The following is a 22,882-nucleotide window of genomic DNA, read 5'->3' on the forward strand; positions in this document are numbered from 1 at the left end:
TTGGTTTGCGCTTATTATGTTATTAGTAATGAGAGACATATTGCTTAAAAGTGCAAATGATTGATAGATTCTCCTCCCTGAATGCAGAGTCTGGAAATCCACAAACACGTGGGCTACATGAAAAGGAACAAAATCTGGCTACTAGTACTAAGAAATTCTAAAATCAGGACAGTAAATAAAGAACAACACTGGAAACAGGGGATTTCCAGACATGAAACAATCAGGGCCAGCTAACACATCTCAACAAAGGATTCCCTCAGGCAGTAAGCAGCCAGACTTTGAAGCTGAAAGGCTATTCAGTGCTAATCAAGATGGCCATTTGCAACATTCACACCTGCCTCCAACAGACAAGAGTTCTTTCTCCCACCCTGGGCATTCCACAGATATTTAAATCCAATTTTTCTAGTTTCCAACAGACCTCACTTTGGCCGGAGAACAATAGACTATAGTTGTGCCATTGTTAAGATCCCATGTGTGCCTTCCTGCCTGTTGGAATTATGGAAAGCCAATGAACATCTATATAGACAGCTTAGACCAATGAGATAATTGATTGCTGTATACCAATGAGAATGTGTCTTTAATTCTCTGTCAAAGTGATAAAAGCTTTGCAGCCCCATTTGGGGGTGCGACAGACCTTTTTATGCTCTATGCATTCTGTCCCTATCACTTTGGCCCGCAAATCAGGACATATGGGATTTACAGTTATTGAAAACATCCATGAAAATTACCTTTTAAAAACTACTTCTCCCTCATCACAACTTCTGAGGATGCCTACCATAGATGCAGGTGAAACGTCAGGAAAGAATGCTTCTGGAACATGGCCATACAGCCTGGAAAACTCACAGCAGCCCAGAGTTTGGAAAGTTACTTTGTTGGGCGACAGCTTCATGAATTTCCATGCTGAACACCAGTAAAGTATCTTTGTTTACATTCATTCACATTAATTTTGAATTGTGACTGTGTTGCATTCTCTTTTTTTAATCAGTAGCTCATTGTTAGCTACATTGCTTGTTACTCATTGTTTCCAATATCTGATGCAGTCAATAATAATAATAATGTTTATTTATTACCTGCCTCTTCTTACAGCTTGAGGCGGGGCACAACATAATTAAAATACATAATTATACTTTCATATATTCCTTAAAAGCACATATTACAGCATACACATATTAAAATGCATAGGACAAAATTAAAACACAATAAATATGGAATGTGAATTTAAAATTCATAGGTAAATCTGACTGGGAAGACCAGTAGTTCATCCCAGGGAAAATAACCCAAGGAACCAAAAATGTGGCAAAAGTGCCTCCATGCACATCAGAGATCATTTGGAGATTTCTTATTTATTTATGGTGTCAGGAGCATACCAAACAGTTGCATTGCATTTTTAACAAACAAACAAACAAAACACAAAGTATGCAAGCTTGGTAGTTGATTAAATGTCCTTTGACCAGGATATTTGATTTGGAGATGACTTCTTTTTGTTTGCTGTTCTGCTGCTGCATCATCATCTCCGTCTCCTTTTCCTTCCTCTTGTTCTTCCTCTTCTTTTTCTTCCTCTGCAGCGTAATATAGCACTATTACTGCACCTGGCACTTTACAAGGGAAAGTTCCTTGCTTTCAGCCTCACAATTTAATTAAGGGATGACACAAAAAGAAAAGGAGATGGCAGTGTGAGAAAGAGTTAAGCTCAGCAAATGCTGCCTCTTCTCTCCCTCCACAGTCAGGGCAGTGGCAGTTGGGAGAGAGGGAGACCTTTTTGTGGCAGAAATGTATAATTTTTGGACCAGTAGGGGCAATCTGTGACCCACAGCATATATTTTGCCCACTTAAGAGTTTGCCCACGACACTCCATCCTAACAAAATTATCCCATACAAGAGGATAACCAGCTTGACGACTTTGCAGGAAGAGCCAGACTAGCAATAAATAATTCAAGGTGAAAGTCACATGACCTTTGTGACTATCGCAGGATTCCTCCCTACTTGGTATCTGGTAACACTTCAGGCTCAAGTTCTAACATCCTGAATAGTGAATTATTAAACTCTCCAAGCAGCATTTTCTTCCTGCCATTCTAGAAAGGACACTCCTCCTTTTCCAGCCTAGGTCACAGAAGTGGATTCCCGGGTGTCTCTGAGGATTCTTTATCTTCTCAACACTTCCATTCGTTGTGTGAAAGGACTGCTGGGTCCCCATCGAAAACTTGGAGGGAATGGAGCAATCCTACAGATCGACCATCTCTATCTATAAGGTGAGGTGTGCGTTCGGAAATATTTGAGCCACTCTTAATTCACGAAAATAAGTGGTTGAGTAAAACTTTTCCACAGTAAAGTGTGCAGAGATAAATAAAAATGGGTTGATCTGCTACAATCATACAATTTACCTTACAGATCTCAAAGGGCAATTATGTTTTTAAATCAGAGGATCAGGGATTTTCAACCCAGAGGAGACTATTAGAATGGTAGTTTCTGTCATACCATAAGCAATACAATATTTAACAAGAACTAAAAACCTGAACTGTATGGATCCTCACAGGTTGAGGCAGGCACCTTCAACCTCTGAGGATGCCTGCCATAGATATGGGTGAAACGTCAAGAGAGAATGCTTCTGGAACATGGCCATACAGCCTGGAAAACTCACAGCAACCCAGTTATAACAGCCATGAAATCCTATGACAATACATTGTATGAATGCTGATTGGATTTCAAACCTAATCGTCTATAGATTGGCCTTCCTATTGGCCTTCCTATTAGGCAGATTGAAGCAGCCTCTTCAACAGATATTGCATGCTTTTGAAGGGTAAGAACATTACACCAGTTTGATTTGCTGTTGTATTTTTGGCCCATCAGGCATGTCAAATTTATGATTTTTTTTATAATTTGTCTGGCTGCAACAAAAGCCGGGTTGCAGCTAAACGTCAAAAAAACCAAGATTATGGCAACAAGAATGATTGACAACTGGAAAATAGAGGGAGAAACCGTGGAGGCCGTGACAGACTTTGTATTTCTAGGTGCAAAGATTACTGCAGATGCAGACTGTAGCCAGGAAATCAGAAGACGCTTACTTCTTGGGAGGAGAGCAATGTCCAGTCTCGATAAAATAGTGAAGAGTAGAGACATCAGACTGGCAACAAAGATCCGCCTAGTCAGAGCCATGGTATTCCCTGTAGCAACCTACGGATGTGAGAGCTGGACCTTAGGGAAGGCTGAGCGAAGGAAGATAGATGCTTTTGAGCTGTGGTGTTGGAGGAAAGTGCTGAGAGTGCCTTGGACTGCGAGAAGATCCAACCAGTTCATCCTCCAGGAAATAAAGCCCGACTGCTCACTGGAGGGAAAGATACTAGAGACAAAGTTGAAGTACTTTGGCCACATCATGAGGAGACAGCAAAGCCTAGAGAAGACAATTATGCTGGGGAAAGTAGAAGGCAAAAGGAAGAGGGGCCGACCAAGGGCAAGATGGATGGATGGCATCCTTGAAGTGACTGGACTGACCTTGAGGGAGCTGGGGGTGGTAACGGCCGACAGGGAGCTCTGGCGTAGGCTGGTCCATGAGGTCACGAAGAGTCGGAGACGACTGAACGAATGAACAACAACAACAACAACTGGCTGCGTTGTATCTTAACTCCATCAACTGTGAGGTGCAATTTACTTTTTGACTTCAGGCAGCAAAAATGTTTTGGACTGGCTGTATGAGCGACACTGAGATGGCAAGTGCTCTACAGTATGTTGTAGTCATATTCACTGGAATTATACCACTTTTCATAGAAAAGCAAAGTTTACAAAAATCCACACCTGATTATAGCAGTAAAGATTTTTCTGAGAGCCTGATTTACAACTCTCACAAAACATTTGGCAACAGAGCTATTTGAAATTTATATAAAGCAGCGTTTCTCAACCTGAGGGTCGGGACCCCTGGGGGGATCGCGATTGGAGTGTCAGAGGGGTCACCAAAGACCATAAGAAGACACAGTATTTTCTGTTGGTCATGGGGGTCCTATGGGGGACGTTTGGCCCAATTCTATCATTGGTGGGGTTCAAAATGCTTGTTGATTGTAGGTGAACTATAAATCCCAGTAACTACAACTTCCAAATGTCAAGATCTATTTCCCCCCAAATCCATCAGTGTTTACATTTGGGCATATTGAGTATTAGTGCCAAATTTGGTCCAGATCCATCATTGTTTGAGTCCACAGTGCTCTCTGGATGTAGGAGAACTACAACTCTAAAATTCAAGGTCAATGCCCACCAAACCCTTCCAGTAATTTCTGTTAGTCATGGGAGTTCTTTGTGCCAAGATTGGTTCAATTCTATTTTTGGTAGAATTCAGAATGCTCTTTGATTGTAATTTAATTATAAATCCCAGAAACTACAACTCCCAACTGACAGAATCAATCCCCCCACAACCCCATCAGTATTCAATTTGGGCTTGTGGGGCATTTGTGCCAAATTCCATCCAGTGAATGAAAATCGATTCTGCATATCAGATACTTATATTAAGATTCATAACAGTAGCAAAATTACAGTTATGAAGTAGCAACAAACATAATTTCATGGTTGGGGGTCACCACAACACGAGGAACTGTATTAAGGGGTCATGGCATTAGGAAGGTAGAGAAACACTGGTCTATAGTATGTTGTAGTCATATTCACTGCAATTATGCCATTTTCCACGGAAAAGCAAAGTTTACAGAGATCCACACCTTATTTTCTGAGAGCCTGGAAAAAGATTTGGCAACAGAGCTATTTGAAATTTGTATAAAAGCTAGATTTTTTAAAAGGAGAATTGGTTGCTATTTGGGATGGCCACACTCAAAAATAAGTTGGCGGGAATGAATGGACGATAACCAATATATTCCAGTCTCCTTGCCAATATGATAAGCACACAGAGCCTCCATTGCGTATGTTTAAGTGATTCCTTGAAGGCATTTGGTATTTCTCTTTCACCTACTTGAGATGGAACGATCAAGCAGAGGCAAGAGAAATTGTGTTCAGTTTTGAAGAGATGCAAAGGGTAATCAACTTAATCCAATTTAAGCAAATTATAGCTCTCTGTAATGTTGTCGAAACTACCCTGTTGTAAATGTAAATAGGAATGTGAATATATGAACACGAATATATTTACATTCCTTTGCATACATACCTCTAAATAAGCCCTGTGGAACTTAGTAGGCTTTACACCAAAATAAACATACATAGGATTGCACTATAAATAGCAGGTCAGGTCAAGGACTCGGAGGGTGCATACCATTTAACCTTGGCAACATCTTCTTTGAGATGTGGTAGACTTGAAATCAAGTCTTGGAGGTGCTTGTGCTCTGCCGTATAATGTTTCCAGTGCTGGGGTGCTCTTTTTCCAGTTTGTCTCCTAGTTGATGTGTGTCAACTGGTTTTTCATATATGTGCCTTTGTCTAATGGCTGATCTGGCTGGACATACTCTTGAGAGCTTGCAGATCAAACCCCCAGGGCTTTTTAATTAGTGTAGAGCAGAAGTGCCAATGTTATGGCTCTCCAGATGTTTCAGACTCCAACTACCAGAAGCCCTAGCCAGCTTGTCCAATTGCCAGGAATTCTGGGAACTGAAGTCCAAAAACATGGAGGATCACTAGTGTAGGCCTGACTACTGTGTGCAAGCCTCCTTGGGTTCTCCTTTCCCCTCTCACTTTTTCCAGCATGTCCTCTTTGTTTAACTGGAATCTCCACTTTAGCTGAATGTGTTGCATATGAATAATATATCACTAATATATTATCCCTTAAGTTAAAGTGGAGATTCCAATTAAGCAAATATATGGTATTGGGGATAGTTCACACTAATACATTAGTAGTAATATATTAGTATGAACTATCCCTCTTGCAATTCAGTCTTTTGATGTGGCTTAGTCTTGGGTAGGCAAGACCTCTTAGCATTACAAAAGATTTCTTATTGGTTGAGATGAAAATTACTACCGTAGCAATGATTTTGTACATATAATAGCTCAGAGTTGGCAACTGCAGAGCTTGTGAGAGAGTGGTGCCAGTATACCGCTTGCTCCTCCCAGTCTAACTCTCGGTGAGCCTGACCAAGACACCCATCACTTCTGGGTTCTTTTTTTGGCTGTGTTTTCCCCATTTTGCTATTCTGGGGACATGGGGAGAACTTGGACAGGGACAAACCTGCTGTGTTTTGCATTGGCTGTGAACCACTTTGAGCATTTTGATGAGCTGTTGTATACAGCATTTTGGTTGAATCGGGATTTTTGGTGCCACTATTAACATACAGTAATGAGGATCAACACAGCTGTCTGAACTTTTGGAATTTTCCTGAGTTTCCCCATAGGGACTCAAGACAAGAGCCTTTGCTTCAACATTTCTCATTGGGCCACTGATAACATCTGGACCCAATTCATAGGCAGAGGAGTGGGTTGGGGAAAGATGGCACCAGGAGAATGGATCATTCCTGCTATCTCCAAAATAATGGCCCTCATGCCAATTTAGCTTGTGACTAAACCAGAGCTTCAGGAACCCTGTTGCATATACCCTATTTTGGCTAATTACACAATAATAATAATAATAATAATAATAATAATAATAATAAACACAATCGGTGCTGACAAAATTACCATATGCCAGCTGCAGAAGTCCAGCTTACTGGGATCTGCATACATTATTCACCGATACATCACACGTCCTAAACACTTGAGAATTGACTTGACGTGTGATCCAATACAACAGCCAGCAGAGTGATCTTGTCTGCTGTGGACTTGTCTTGTTGTGTTTCAAATAATAATAATAATAATAATAATAATAATAATAATAATAATAATAATCACCACCATCATCATCATCATCATTTATATTCTGCTTTATCTCCCCAGAGGGACTCAGAGCGGATTACAGTATACTAGGATCATTATTTTAAGAGATAGCAAAACAAGCCTTGGAAAAGTTCAGCTTTTGGATTCTCAGCATCAGGGGAGTTCTGGCAGTGCTAGTCCAAAAAACCCCAGAATGGAGATTTCCAAGCTTTATTTCTACCAACCAGAACCACTACAGGTTGAATATTTCTAATCCAAAGTGCTTGGAACCAGAAGTGTTTTAGATTTCTGGTTTTGTTTTTGCATTTTGGGATAGGTAAAGGTTTTCCCCTGACATTAAGTCTAGTCATGACTGACTCGGGGTTGGTGCTCATCTCAATTTCTAAGCCGAAGAGCTGGCCTTGTCCATAGACACCTCCAAGGTCATGACAGCATGACTGCATGGAGCGCCGCATTTTGGGATACCTATGCCATAATTGGGTTTAACCACAAAATTTGTTTTTATCTTATGTACACATTTATATACAACACCTGAGGCTAATTTCACACAATATTTTAAATACTTTTTTACATGTAACAAAGATCATTTTAATCGAATCATCAGAAGGCAAAACTGTCACTATCTCAGCCATCCATGGGGACAATTTTGGATTTTGGAATACTGTATGTTGGATTTTAGAAATAATGCTCAAACTGTGTTTGATTTGTACCCACTAGGTATTTAAAGTGATTTGATTACTTTCTGAATTTCAAGCAAAACATGGCCGGGCAGTTTGCCCACAATTCTACCACTTATTTTTCTCAAAGCTCTATATGAGAGATGTATTACACTAATCTGGCGCTTTCCAGATTTGTTGGACAAAATCTCCATCATCCTTGATGATACAGTAATGCCTGATCATATTGGGAATTGTAGCCCAAAGCATTTAAAGCGACTGAGGGGGAAAAGGAAAGGGCCTGAGGCTGTTAGGAATGGTGGGAGTTGAAGTCCAAAACACTTGGAGGGCCCAAGTTGGCCCATGCCTGATTTAAAGGATACCAGGTTGTGGAGGTTTTTTATATTTTAATTTAGGTTTTGTATACAATATTCCAACTGTAGAAAATCACAATTTTTCCACAATTCCACAATGAGAAAATATTTACTGTAGTTTATGCCAACTTTTAAATAGATACTGGCCACCTACCAAGGCATAACATCTTTCGAGTAGTGCAACAAAATAGACCTTTGATTTTGGATCTCCATTTGCACTAAACCTGTGAAAGAATACTTTGTGTATGTTTTAAAAACTTTTCCTTATGATTTCACAGAGTATTCTGGAACAGTTCAACCCAACTCTGGAGAATCTGATATATCTTGGTAACAAGTATGTGCGAGCTTTTCGTGGTGAGTACTGAAGCTATGCACTTGGTTGGTCAATTAGTAGTTTTAAGATTGTGTCCACATACAGGTAGCTGGAGGGCTTGGAAAATATGAAGTTTTTTTGAACTAGAATTTTCAGGATCATATAGCCAGCACGGCCACTTCAGGCAGTTGTTACTTTGCAACAAGCACATAAGCAGAAACAAGGGGCATGTCCCCCAACATTTCAGAAATGGGACACATTTGGCACAAACAGAATGTGGTCAAAATGCCAAAAGTTATGAATGAAGAAGAATGCAGAGAGAAGATTGCTTTTGCTTGAGCCTACTCAGAGGGGTATGATTTCACTTTCTTCTCCTGGCATTTAGTTAACTACTGTATATACTCGAGTGTAAGCCCACCCAAATATAAGCAGAGGCACCTAATTGGAAAAACTGGGAAAACATATTGACTCGAGTATAAGCCGGGGGTGGGAAATGCAGCAGCTACTGGTAAATTTCAAAATAAAAATAGATACCAATAAAATTAGATTAATTGAGGCATCAGTAGGTGAAATGTTTTTGAATATTTACATAAAACTGTAATTTAAGATAAGACTGTCCAACTCTGATTGAAGTATTATTCTAACTTTCTTCAAAGTAAATGTGCTTACATATCCTTCCAATAATACTAGAGTGAAATAATGGAAATGTAATAAAAATGATAATAATAGAGTAAAATAATGGAAATGTAATAAAAATGATAATAATAGAGTAAAATAATAAATGTAATAATAATATAGTAAAATAATGTAAATGTAATAATAAATAGAGAAAAATAATAAATGTAAAAAAATAATATTAATAACAGAGTAAAATAATAAATAACCTTAACTTGAGTATAAGCTGAGGGGAGTTTTTTCAGCCTAAAAATGGGGCTGAAAAATTAGGCTTATACTTGAGTATACACAGTACTTGTTGCACTTTGGATTCAGTTTGCAGCAACTGAGGACAAAGGGAGAAAGTGAGAGAAGAGCGAAACAAGGACAATTTAAAAACAGCTTGAAACAATGTGAAGACAGAAGATTAATTGGTATTGTCCTTGCCAGACTAGGACAGTTGGAGGGATGGAGCTAAAAGAAGGTGCTCTGAAGGGTTTATTGAAGCCAGTGTTTGGATAAATCACTTTTTGGCCTGGATTGGAGATAGTTGGTGTTGTATTCTAAAACATAAGTTAGTGCAAGTCATATTGGCTCCTTGCAGAACCCTGGAGTATCCTCCAGTTTCATCCTCCCACTTTCAATAAACTTTGAATGTCAAAAAGTGTTAAAGGTGCTTGCAAAATAGCCAATTGTTCCCCAAAGATTCCAGGTTTAGAATAATGGCCATCCCATGAATAATGAAAACTCAAAACCAAAATTTGGAGGGCCATTTTCAGGGCAAAACAAAATTACCCTCCAAATTTGGGAAGAGGCATGGGGACAAGGATGGGATGGGGAGGGAAATTTCCCAGTATCTGTTGCATTTCAAAGACTGCAAGAGAACTATTATTTAGGTCAAGATGCGCTCTGGCTGATTTATTGTCATGTTTAAATAGATGAGAGCTTTCATTATAGGTGTGAGTATAAAAATCAGCATGAAATGGTATGAGTTGTAAAGAAGGATAATTAAAATGAGAAATATATTAGTGATGGGAATACTCATCTAAAGCTTTCTCCTTCTGAAAAAAATTATAGCATTATCAGAGGCTGCAGAAGTCTATTTCTCGGCAATCCAAAAGATTGGGGAACAAGCCCTACAGAGCTCCACCTCACAAATACTGGGTAAGATTCTTGCTGTTCTCTTTCTGGTTTGCAGCATCATGTCCCAAACCTATCAATGACACACTAGGAGTTGGCATCACTTTTTCTGTCTGAGCCCCTATTGCTTTTTCTATGAGAAACAGAAATGTTTAATACCCAGAATGTTCCTTGACTTTGAAATTAATCTGGCCAGGAAGCATATTGTCTCTTCTTCTTTTGACCAGGTTGAGAAATTGATAGAATTTGATTAGGCAGGCTGTGTGATGAAACACAGTTACCCTAGTTCTGCTGACGCATGTCTTTGATCCAAGTGATTCTTCTCCAGATTCTGTGTGCAAAAGATTTGGCCCATGCCAGGGAGGGCTGTGTGGACAAGAGAGACCCATCTAGGTATCTGATGTATTGGAAGAAGCCCGGTCATGATGAGAGTTCAGTTGGCCTCCTCTGAAGATAGATATATCCATTTGGAGAGGCTCAATAGTAGCAAAACTAGCATGAGGTGCCACAACTGGGAGACGAGAACATACCACCCCAAGTAACCAAACCAATCTAAAGTTGACCAAAACTGATTTATAACCCTTTTGGTACTAATGTTGGAGAGTGGTCCCTGGTCAAGTGGTCCCTGGTCAATAAAAGGTTAGGAACCACTGATCTAGGGTGAAGCCAGCGCATGCTGCCGCCTCGGCAACACAGGAGGTGTTGCCGAGGAAGCAATGAGGGGAAGCTGCTCAGTTGACGCTTCCCCCCATGGGATCAAGAAAATCAAACCAAACCAATCTTGCATCACCAATCAGGTGATGCAAGGTGTGGAGATCCCCACGCCCACCCTCTCGAGGGTCACCGGATTCGCCATTATGCTTGACGATTCTGGTAGCCATGTGACAAAGTCCTTAGCATAACAGATTGAGTATCCCTTATCCAGAATGCCAAAATCCAAAATACTCCAAAATAGGAAATTGGCTGAGATAGTGACACCTTTTGCTTTCTGATGGTTCAATATACACAAACTTTGCTTCATGCACTGTATTTAAAATATTGAACAACATTACTTTCAGGCTATGTGTATAATGTGTATAAAGTTCAAATGAATTTCATGTTTATACTTGGATCTCATCTCCAAGATACAGTATTCTATCATCTACATATATGCAAATAGTGGTATACCAAAATATGGAAGTGGGGGGGGGGGGGAATCCAAAACACTTTGGATCCCAAGCATCTTTGTTAAGGATACTCAGTCTATATTATCAATTCCCTTTTACTGCTAATAGTCCAGAAAAGGGATGTCTTCAAACTCTGTCACAGAGTTGTAGAATTATGGTTATAAACATTTTGGTACTAATGTTGGAGAGTGGTCACTGGTCAAGTGGTCCCTTGTCAATAAAAGGTTGGACCTCATGGGCCACTGAGTCCAACTTCCTACTTAATGCAATCTAGGCAAAGCATCCCCAGCAGGTAGTTGCCCAGCCTCTTTTTGAAGATTTTTTTCTTTTGTGTCAAGAGCAACTTAAGAAACTGCAGGTAGCTTCTGGTGTGAGAAGCAACTTGCAGTTTCTCAAGTTTGGATGTTTTACCATCCTGTTTGGGGGGGGGGGGGCGTTTGGATGTTTTACCATCCTGTGGGAGGCTTTTCTCATGTCTCTGCATGAGAAGCTGGAGCTGACAGATGGGAGGTCAACCTGCTCCCATCTGTCCCTTTTGGTCAGCAGTCCTGGTGGCAGAAGGGTTTAACCCATTGCACCACCGGGGGCTCCTTTTTTGAAGATGTGACTACAGTTAGCATCAGAAAGAAGGAAAAAAATGAGATATTTTAAAAAGTTCCTTAACTGGAATAATTGTGGAGGATATCCCTGATGACACCCTAAGGACTTCATTTCTTTTGAAAGCTTAAGGGAAGCTTAGACATGATTTATTTCCTCCTTTGTGACTGATTTTCTATGGGAAATGAAGTTCACAAAAATTTGCTAGTAGGCTACTGGTAGCTCATGGGCTTCAGTTTTTTCATCCTTTAAAGCAATGTGTTACATTCAAATTACAAATGGCAGAAATATGGTTTTTACTGCTATATGTAAAATGTGTTTTTTTAAATATAAGGAATTAATTAATTAATAATTTTATTTCTTACCTGCCTCTTCTCATGGCTCAAGGCAGTTACAGAATAATTTAAACACATAAAGATTGCTAAAACACTTCCCCCCCTTATCTCTTCTTTATTAATCCAGAATCATATAACCACATTCTTGAGTGGAAACCCCCTATTCAAGGCAGCTAACAATAAAAGCAACTTCCCCCTTTTTTCCACACAACCCTATATCCTAGAATATCAAGGCAGAAAATCTCACATTATCTGCTTTCAACTGGAATATATGGCAGTATGGACTCAGATAACCCACTTCAAAGCAGATATTCTGGTGTTTTCTGGGGTATATGGCTGAGTGGAAAGGCCCTCAATCTATTCACAACAATCAATAAAACAATTACGGTTGGACTTTTAGTCCATAATTAGATAACCCTATGCATGGGATGATATATATCACTAATGCTTAATGGCAGGAAGTTGTTTATTGTAACCTCTATATCATTATTTCCTGAGGGCAAAGTTCTTTGTGTCTTTATTTAATGTTATATCAGTCATACAGATTAGCCTGTTTCCCTTCATGATAATTTCATGCAAGTTTATTAATAATTCCATTCTGCCCAATTTTTTCATTGATCTGCATTGTCAAACATCCACACCAAAAATGCTCTAACCATACTTATTAAAATGTGTTAGAAGAAAAATGTCTATGATGATCTTTCCCTCTTTTTCTCTTTTTTTCAACTCATCCTTGGACCCATTTGAAGGTGAAATATTGATACAAATGTCTGACACCCAAATGCATTTGAACCGCAACCTGGAAGTAGTAGTGAGTATCTCAAAGGGAAATATATGCAACGAAGGAGACTGTGCAGGGAAACTTGGGAATAATAATAATAATAATAATAATAATAATTTCTTACCAGCCATTCCTCGTGGCTCAAGGCAGGTTAAAACATAGCTAAAAACAATATAATCAGTATCTTAAAAAATATTAAAACATATTTCTATAAAATGCATACAATATATCAAAATACACAGAATAAAGATAAAAATAGAGTTTAAAATTCATGATTAAAATCAACTGGGTAGGCCTGTTGGAAGAGACAAATCTTCAGAAGTGTTTTAAATTTAGCAGAAAGATCTGTTCACCGTAGTCGTGTGAAGCTAACTTGTTTGACATATTCTACATAATAATGGAAAATAAGATATTGACTATACATGCATATAAACAATGAAACTGCACATTGGCCTTCCATTTCCATGGATTCTGCATTCACAGATTCAACCATGCATAACTTGAAAAATATATATAAAGGTAAAAGTTTCCCCTTTACATTAAGCCCAGTCATGTCTGGCTCTGGGGGTTGGTGCTCATCTCTATTTCTAAGCCAAAGAGCTGACATTGTCCATAGATGCCTCCAAGTTCATATGGTGGCACGACTGCATGGAGCACCATTAATTACCTTCCTCAAAGGGGTACCTATTGATCTACTCACATGTACACGGTTACAAACTGCTAGGTTGGCAGAAGCTGGGGCTAACAGTGGGAGCTCATCCCTCTCCCTAGATTCAAACCGCTGACCTTTCAGTAAGCAAGTTCAGCAGCTCAATGATTTAACCTGCTGCACTACCACATACATATACAAAAAGCAAACATTTTATACAAGGTTCAACATTTTACTATGCCATTGAATATACAGTAATAAGATTTGAGCATAGATAGATTTTGGTAACTATTGAGGGGTGTGTGTGTTCTGGAACCAAACCCTAGAAAATACCAAGGATCCATTAAATAGGTATTTGCGTCAGAAATTGCCATTGGTTATACATATAGGCCATGATGCACAAATTCATCATCAAAATATGTGATATGCTTCATGGGCAGATAACTAAGAATTCTGTAGTGCTGTTGTTTATTTTGTTGTTGTTGTTAAGATAATAAATAAATTATTATGCCAGGTGAACAATGAATGTCATTGTTTCTGACAACTTTCTCTCTTTTTCTCTTGAGCAGGCACAAACCTTTCACGTGGACCTACTGCAGCATATGGAGAAAAACACCAAGCTGGACATGAACTTCATCAATGTGAGTGCCAGCCTGGCTCTGGCTTGTCTCCTTTGTGCGTCATTGCAGACTCTGGCGGCGCTTGAAGAGCCAAAGGCTCACAAAAGCATGGTTCATTGCTGCCTGCATGAGTGGTGACGACTTGCAGACTGCCATAAAGTTGTACTGCTTAGATGTTTTTATGATTAGCATGGCATAGTGGTTCCCAACCCCTTTTTTGACCAGGAAGCACTTGACCAGGGACCACTTTGACCAGGGACCACTCTCCAATATTAGTACCAAAAGGGTTACGAAACAGATTTTGGTCAACTTTAGATTTAGTTTGGCTATTTGGGGTGCTGATTAAGAAAATTGCATTGGATAGACCACATCAGCTCTAGTTTCTGATAGTTGCATTGGATGGCCCACATCAGCTCTAGTTTCTGATAGTTGCACTGGATAGACCACATCAGCTTTAGTTTCTAATATACCATCCAGTAGTCACCATCCACTCACCCACAGAAAAGCATATTTAATAAGACTCAGCACTGTAAGAGGGTTTTGCTCTTGTTGCAACGGTGAAGCCGTGGACCATATTTTAGTTCTTGTGGACCACTGGTGGTTCATGGACCACAGGTTGGGAACCACCAGCATAGAGTATCTGCTAGCATTTGAAATGGCTATAGCCCACAGTAGAGCCTGGCAGAAGTTATTTTTTGGACTACAACTCTCACAATCAACTTCTGTGTCAGTTAAGGAGATGTCCTCAAAAACAGTAATTGAAAAGTAACTTTTCCAAGTTTTGGACTAGAAGTGTCTTGAACATTTATTTTGGGATTCTAGCTTTTTTCTGTCTGGAATTCAACCTTTTGTTTTATTCTTCCTATGTCTGCTCCCATAGGACAGTCGGCAACGATATGAGAAGGAATACCGGCGCAGAGCTGCCAACATAGATAAATGCATGTCGGATCTCTGGAGAATGGAGAGAACTCGAGACAAGAATGCCCGGGAGATGAAGGTGCGGAACAACACAGAGATGAAACCAAAATAAAACCTGGGGTATTTTCAGTGTTAAAAATACACAAACCCAGCAACTAATTATGAAAGCACACTAACAAGCTAAAACAGCAGCAAGCCATAAGTAAAATAAAATAAAAGCACAGCAAAATGTTTATTTCCAAAGAAAAGAACAGAGGGTCTGGCAGTGTAAACTATATACTTTGAAAAGGCAGTGTGGTATTAAATGTGTTGTCGAAGGCTTTCATGGCTGGAATCACTGGGTTGCTGTGAGTTTTCTGGGCTGTATGGCTATGTTCCAGAAGTATTCTCTCCTGACATTTTGCACACATCTATGGCAGGCATCTTCAGAGGTTGTAAGGTCTGTTAGAAACTACGCAAATGAGGTTTATGTATCTGTGGAATGTCCAGGATGGGAGAAAGAACTCTTATCTGTTTGAGGCAAGTGTGAATGTTGCAACTGACCACCTTGATTAACATTTAATGGTGTCTTGCAGCTTCAACAACATTCAGCATGCTCGGATGTAGGCCCTGGCAAGGCCTACTGCCGAGCGTGGAATGCCGAGTAAGAGGCACTCGGTGCTTGGCCGTGGACCTGCCAGAGCCTACAGCCAAGCGCACCAAGCGCCTTGCATGCTCAGATGTAGGCCCTGGCAGGGCATACAGCCAAATGCACCAAGCACCACAGAATCATAGAGTTGGAAGAAACCGCCATCCAGTCCAACCCCCTGCCAACAAGCAGGAAAATTGCATTCAAAGCACCCCTGACAGATGGCCATCCAGCCGCTGCTTAAAAGCCTCCAAAGATGGAGCCTCCACTACATTCCAGGGCAGAGAGTTCCATTGATGAACACCAAATAAGAAGCACTTGGCATTTGGCTGTTGTAGTCCAAGAAGAGTCCCTAGCAGGGTCTACAGCCAAGCGCCGAAAATCAGCTGGTCAAAATGTTACAGGTCCATTTACCTTTCGGTTCACCAATTATTCTGAACAGGAGGAGTGTGTACCATTTTGTGCCATCCGGATGAACGGTACGAAACAAAAACACAAAATAAACAAATGAGACAAATACTTCTGGGCCCATGTCTAAAAGATAGCCACCCAAGCTTTGTTTAATGAAAACGAATGTCTCAAAAGTCCTTCATTCTCTCCTTTCTCTCCCTATAATTCCAGGAGAACATGATGCACCTGCACACAGAGATGGAAGCTTTTGTCAACGAGAGTCAACAGTCTGCTGAATTGGAGGAGAAACGGCGTTATCGTTTTCTAGCAGAGAAGCACCAGCTGCTCTCCAATACTTTCCTACAGTTCTACACCAGGGTGAGGAGAGGCAGATATAAGGGAGGGGAGGAAGAATCCCCTCTTGCCAGGAAAAGATCATAGCTTTACTAAGTTGGAAGTGACTTGGACATGCAACAATACCATGGAGAGAATTGTCCATTTATTTAGATCTATCCATGATATTTTCATGTGATATTAAAGGATCGTAGTAGGAGATCTTTTGGTGGAGGGAGCAACGGGGCATGAAATTTCAGATTAAGTAAAAGATCCAGTGGTTCCCAGATGGCCACCACAGGCTAAGCAAGTGCATGCCCATTTTCATATCTTACAACATGTAGTCTTAAACATCCAGCATTTAAAATTTGAATGATATCAACTTTCTATTGTTCAAGAGGCAGAAAAAAAACAAGAAATATATACCATTATCTTATGTTCCTGCTCTTGTTTTCTGTCCTGAGGGTCAAATGTGATTCACTTAAACTGATAATGTCTATAGTTAACCCAATGAACTATTTGATTTCAGTTTTGGGTTTAGTTTTAAAAAGGTGATTTCCAAATCTCTTTGATATTGTGCCAGAACACAACTATTCTATACTCTTAATCAAGAGACAAAATGGAATGGTGCTTCTTTGATGAAGAGGGAAGGCTTTTCTGTGGCACATATAACTTGGTTGAAACCCATTTTGCTTTGTATTAAGTGGTGGCTCTTACTCCCTGATTTCCTCTCTGTCAGTATATTTCCAAGTTTCTACAGTATTTTCTTGTCTTTACTTCTGCTAAGGCCCGGGTCATCCTTCAAAGCAAGGTACCACTGTGGAAGGAGCAGCTGGAGGCCACACGCAATCCTGCCCTGAACTTGCTTTCCACAGCCCACAGCCCGGGTCACCCAAGTGGCCGCTTGACTCCCACCCACATGGAGATGGTAAGAAAGACGAACACAGCTCATGGAACTTGAGAAGGGAGAATTCCTACCGTAGATTACTTCCAGGATAGAACTGTCAAGGGCAGGAAACAAAATACTTTCTGAGGCTAAGTGGCATTTTGTAGGGAGATTTCAAGACGCAGGGGAAATCAACCCAAACGATGTTGGGGTTGCAGTTGTTTTCTTTGTAAGGATTGGCTAAACGTTAGGAGCTTTGTAATTTGGCAAAAAAGGGTGTTATCACATCATGCTGTCATACTGTCATAAGTATGCGTTAGATCCAGTGGTTCTTAACCTTCTTAATTTCACAATCCCTTAAAACAGTTCCTCATGTTGTAGTGACCCCCCCAACCATAAATTATTTTTATTGTTACTTCATAACTGTAATTTTGCTCCTGTTATGAATATTAATGTAAATATCTGATATACAGGATGTACTTTCATTCACTGGACCAAATTTGGTACAAATATCCGATACATCCAAATTCGAATACTGGTGTTTGATTTTGTCATTTGGGAGTTGTAGTTGCTGGGGTTTATAGTTAACCTACAATCAAAGAGCATTCTGAACTCCACCAATGATGGAATTGAACCAAACCTGGCACACAGAACTCCCATGACCAACAGAAAACACTGGAAGGGTTTGGTGGGCATTGACCTTGAGTTTTGGAGCCGTACATCCAGAGAGCACTGTGGAATCAAACAATGATGGATCTGGACCAAACTTGGCACTGATACTCAATATGTCCAAATGTGAACACTGGTGTAGTTTGGGGAAAATAGACCTTGAACTCCACCATCAACAATGGAATTGGGCCAAACTTCCCACACAGAACCCCCATGACCAACAGAAAATACTGTGTTTTCTGATGGTCTTTGGCAACCCCTCTGACACCCCCTCATGACACCCCCAGGGGCCCCGACTCTCAGGTTGAGAAAAGTTGCATTAGACCCACTTATGTTTCATCCTTATCACCCATAAGGCCAATTACTAGGATTAAATGAGGACTAAATGGTAAGTTTGTCCTTGGATATGGTCATTTCAGCTTCCTTTGAAGTGTACTGTATTTATTTAATAGGAAACTTGGCTGTGATAGGGAAATACTCATTGTTTTGCAACTGAGCTATCACATTATAAAGATGTTATATAGATTAGTCACCACATTAGTTATGTCAGGATGGAATCAAGCCTTTCTTGTGACTATTTTGTACTTATTTCACAAAGATAATCGACTTTTTGTCTAGCTTCCTGTATGTGTCCTCCTAAAGCAGTGATTTCTATTCTTGGATTGCTAGATGTTGTTGAACTTAAGCTCTCAGAAGGTGTTGTAGTCCAAGAACATTTGGGCTACCAAGGCTGAAAATGAAACTTTCCATGAATTCTTCTGTTTTGTAATTTCCATAAATCTCCAATTATATACTCTGGTGATGTGTGGATTAGATGACAATTCTAAATCTCCAAAACCAAATAGTGAGAGAAATAAATACAGATTTTTTTTCAGCATACATTTGATTGGCTCAGTTGGTCTTCTCCTCTGAAATAACTTACCTTGAGTGCTTACTCTTATTTTTCTTAATTTATTGCAGCCTCCAAGGCCCCTGAGTGATTTCAGTTCTGTAACAGCAGGACGAAGTCTCAGCCCTTTTCCTCAGGAGACCATAGAAACGTTGACTTCCCCTCAACCAGAACCAAGAAGGAGACCTATCTCAAGAACTCCATCTGCTGGTAAGATGGGAGAGAAGAATCACAAGCCAGGTTTAGAAAATTCACTGGTAGACATTTTCCCATCATGAATTGGGATTCTGTCCAAAGTAGTGCTGAAACCTAGGTCTTGATGAGTGCTAAACCTGAATAGTGAAGACCTTGTGTAATTAAAAGTGTTGAATTAGAACTGGGGAGATTCAGGCTCAAAACCTCAGTTAGCCTAAAAGCTCACCTTGGACCTAAGGCTGACTCATAGATCTTCATCATACTATACTGTTATTTCTATACTATTTCACTTTACCAGCCATGGTAATTCCATGGCGTTCTGGTTCAGTGAGGCCCAAGAGCTCTCTGACTGACAATTATTAATATACTGCCCCAAACTGCAAATTGCATTATTTCATATGATGTTGTCATTGGCAGCTCAAGTGGAATAATAGTGCTATGACAGTGTAGCGCAATAGGGCCCTTAAGTAATTTGAATGGATTTGTGTGAGGAGATGGGACAATTATATGTATGGTAACTTTATCTCTTGGAAGGAAGTCAGAACATAAATATAAAGAATCAATATTAAGTAGGTATGACCACTGATCTTTGTTGGCGTATTGAAAATCACGAGTAGTTCACATTTTATCCACACATTTATCCACCAAAACTGCCACGCAGATGATCAGAAAAGAACAAGATGTTTACTTTTTGTAACAGTAATGCAGAGTAACATATATACATTCATGTGAACAATTGCATTGATTCACACAACGTCCTTTGAGAAAGATTCAAATTGGTCTTTAGGTGTCCATGTGGAAAATTCCCTTCAAGCAGCTCATGAAGCAAGAACTCTCTCTCTCTCTCTCTCTCTCTCTCTCTCTACAAGCACCTGCACAGCTCAAGCCCAAAAATGTAACTGTTGCCAAAAAGCCCAGGCTCAGCTAGCTCCCTGGGCGTGGCCCAACCAATCAGCTCAGTGCTTTTGCATTTTCAGCTAACACACTCATCAACTGATTTCTTACAGTCTCCAAGAATCCTGACAATAGAGTTTCAGCCACATCATACAGGAAACTTCTCTTTGGCCATTTGGATTTCTCTTTGCTCTTTCTGGCTCTCTTGAACGCCTCCCAAACCTGCAAGACACATGAGAATGCAAATGGGAAAAAGAATCCATTCAACCAGCTATTTCCATTTTTGCTGATGGACAGTTGATGCAATCTATAGAGAATCTAGGAGACAAAAAGTATCATTTATCCTGTTTGTGGTTAAACCCAGGGGCGGCTCAACCCATTACGCAAAGTAAGCATTTGCAGTATAGTTGATTTTGCCCAGGGACACTCTTGAGGCGCTCTTGGGGGAAAATAGACCTTGACATATGCAAGTTGTAGTTACTGGGATGTATAGTTCACCTACAATCAAAGAGCATTCTGAACTCCACCAATGATGGAATGGAACCAAATATGGCACACAGAACTCCCACGATGAACAGAAAATATATATCAGTGATTGGTTGGCGGGGGGGGGGGGGACAAAATACTGTTTGCTTACCGTTGAAAATTACCTAGGGCCGCCTCTGGTTAAACCTATTTGTTCTAATATGCTGTCAGAGCTGGGATTCTTCAGTAATGCAATAGACGGGCTCTGAAAATTTTCCTTTCTTTCTAATTTACAGGTTCCCTCTCCGCTGGTCAACGTTCCCGTTCTAGCTCCTTGGGAGAGAAGACAACAGGAAGAGGAGAAGTGGGAACTAAAGAAGGGAGCAGGAGCACTGGGCAGAGAGTCCAAGCAATAGCAGCTCATGTCTCTGGCTCCAACCAGACCCTTTTGCAATTCAGCGTTGGGGACATTGTCACCGTGCTGATACCGGATGCACAAAATGGTTGGTTGTATGGCAAGCTGGAAGGTACATCCATGTAAGTCTGCCCAGATATGAGTCAATGGATTCTGTTAGGATCAAAAGTTATTTGGCGTAAAGGGCTTCAAATCATTTGGTGAGATCAGGAGTACAAGAACAGGGGTGAAGAGAGCAGGGCTCCACCAAATAATTCTCCACCTTCCCTTCCATGAAATTTCCCCTCTGTCCCCAAATTTGTATCACCTCAGTAACAAAACTTCATTTAGAAATATGATATAAGCATCCAAGGAAAAGTGACAGGTAAAGTTCCCAGGGAAATACAATGATCGCAGATCAAGGAGATACAAACAATTTTCAATGTTCCAGTCTCTGCAATGCTAGAAATCTGGGGACTGGAGTAAAGTAAAGTTTACTTGTTGGGGCAGACGTCTTTTCTGGAGGATCAATGTCTCTAGCTACAGCCATTAGAGAGATTTACCGTATATATTCAAGTATAAGCCGACCTGAATATAAGCCAAGGCACCCAATTTTAGCAAAAAAAACCTGGGAAAACATATAGACTCAAGTATAAGCCGAGGGTGGGAAATGCAGCAGCTACTGGTAAATTTCAAAATAAAAACAGATGCCAATAAAATGACATTAATTGAGGGATTAGTAGGTTACATGATTTTGAATATTTACATAAAACTGTAATTTAAGATGACTGTCCAACTCTGATTAAACCAATATTCTACTTTGTTCAATGTAAATGTGCTTACGTATCCTTCCAATAATAATAAAGAGAGTAAAATAATAAATGTAATAATAAATGTAATAATAATAATAATAATAATAATAATAGAGTAAAATAATGGAATTGTAATAATAGCAGTAATAATAGAGTAAAAGAAATAACTGTAATAATAACAATAATAAATAGAGTAAAATAATAAATGTAATAATAATAGTAGTGTAAAATGATGTAAATATAGTAACAATAATGTAAAATAATAAATGTAATAATAATAAATAGAGTAAAATAATAAATGTAATAAAATAATAATAGAGTAAAATGTATTATTTTAAACAGAGGCTGGTTGGCCATCTGTCGGGGTGCTTTGAATGCAATTTTCCTGCTTCTTGGCAGGGGGTTGGACTGGATGGCCCATGAGGTCTCTTCCAACTCTATGATTCTATGATTCTAATAAGAAGAATAATCATAACAACAGAGTAAAATAATAAATAACTATAATAAAAATAATAAAAAGGGCTGAAAAACTCAGCTTATACTCAAGTATTTACAGTAGATCATCTTGAATTAATTATAAATGGACTCTTCTCTCATGGGTGGGTTCTCCAACTCAGTTCCAGCCATCATGATCAAGTTCACTGAATTGACATCCACTGAGTGACCCAAAGATTGTGGAGTAAAATTTGTTTGTCCTCTGCTGCCATAATTTGAAGAGTGAACACCCTACAAAAAGAAATTGTGTTTTAGGGGAAAGGATCAGACAAACAAAAAGTACAATAGACCTTCGTTATCTGCTGGGATTTGGTTCCAGGACCTCCTGTGGATACCAAAATCCATGGATATTCAAATCCCATTATATACAATAGCATAGTAAAATAATATCCCTTACACAAAATGGCAAAATCAAGTTTTGCTTTGTGGATTTTATATATATATTCAAGCCATTGTTCTGTAGATTATGAATCTCTGAAAACGGAGAGCTGACTGTACAGTATAGGGCGTTGATTTATATAGAGTGTGGTTGATGTTGCCACGTGGCAGGCAAAAATCTTTTTAAGGGGCTTTAGATTGGAAGATTTTGAAGAAAGAGTTTTTTAAGAAGCTACTTTATTGATAAAAGCAGGTACAGTTTTACCTGTTTTATCACATTTAGCTATCTATTTTAAATTATTTTGATATTATTAATAGTTTAATTCTATTTTAATATGACCTTTGATATATATTAGCTATATTGTAATCATTTTTATTTGCAAGCTGCCTGGAGTCTCCAGCTTGGAAAAAGGTGGAGTATGTATAAATCTGATGGCGGTGATTGTGATTATATATCCTTGG

The 22,882-nt window shown here is 39.5% G+C and overlaps 1 protein-coding gene across 1 annotated transcript in view; it reads left to right on the forward strand.

The window, feature by feature from the left end:
- Positions 1–2,110: 2,110 nt before the first annotated feature.
- The window catches only part of BAIAP2L2 (BAR/IMD domain containing adaptor protein 2 like 2), a 28,028-nt gene continuing 7,256 nt past the window's right edge, over positions 2,111–22,882 (forward strand). The window contains exons 1-10 of the mRNA XM_060777031.2: positions 2,111–2,249; positions 8,098–8,173; positions 9,864–9,950; positions 12,774–12,835; positions 14,024–14,095; positions 14,955–15,071; positions 16,242–16,388; positions 17,131–17,271; positions 18,859–18,997; positions 20,638–20,878. Of these exons, the coding sequence (XP_060633014.2) occupies positions 2,211–2,249; positions 8,098–8,173; positions 9,864–9,950; positions 12,774–12,835; positions 14,024–14,095; positions 14,955–15,071; positions 16,242–16,388; positions 17,131–17,271; positions 18,859–18,997; positions 20,638–20,878 (1,121 nt within the window). The 5' untranslated portion in view covers positions 2,111–2,210. The remainder of the gene's footprint in view (positions 2,250–8,097; positions 8,174–9,863; positions 9,951–12,773; positions 12,836–14,023; positions 14,096–14,954; positions 15,072–16,241; positions 16,389–17,130; positions 17,272–18,858; positions 18,998–20,637; positions 20,879–22,882) is intronic.

This window comes from Anolis sagrei, chromosome 5 (assembly GCF_037176765.1).
Source record: "Anolis sagrei isolate rAnoSag1 chromosome 5, rAnoSag1.mat, whole genome shotgun sequence".
In the NCBI taxonomy this organism is placed as follows: domain Eukaryota; kingdom Metazoa; phylum Chordata; class Lepidosauria; order Squamata; family Dactyloidae; genus Anolis; species Anolis sagrei.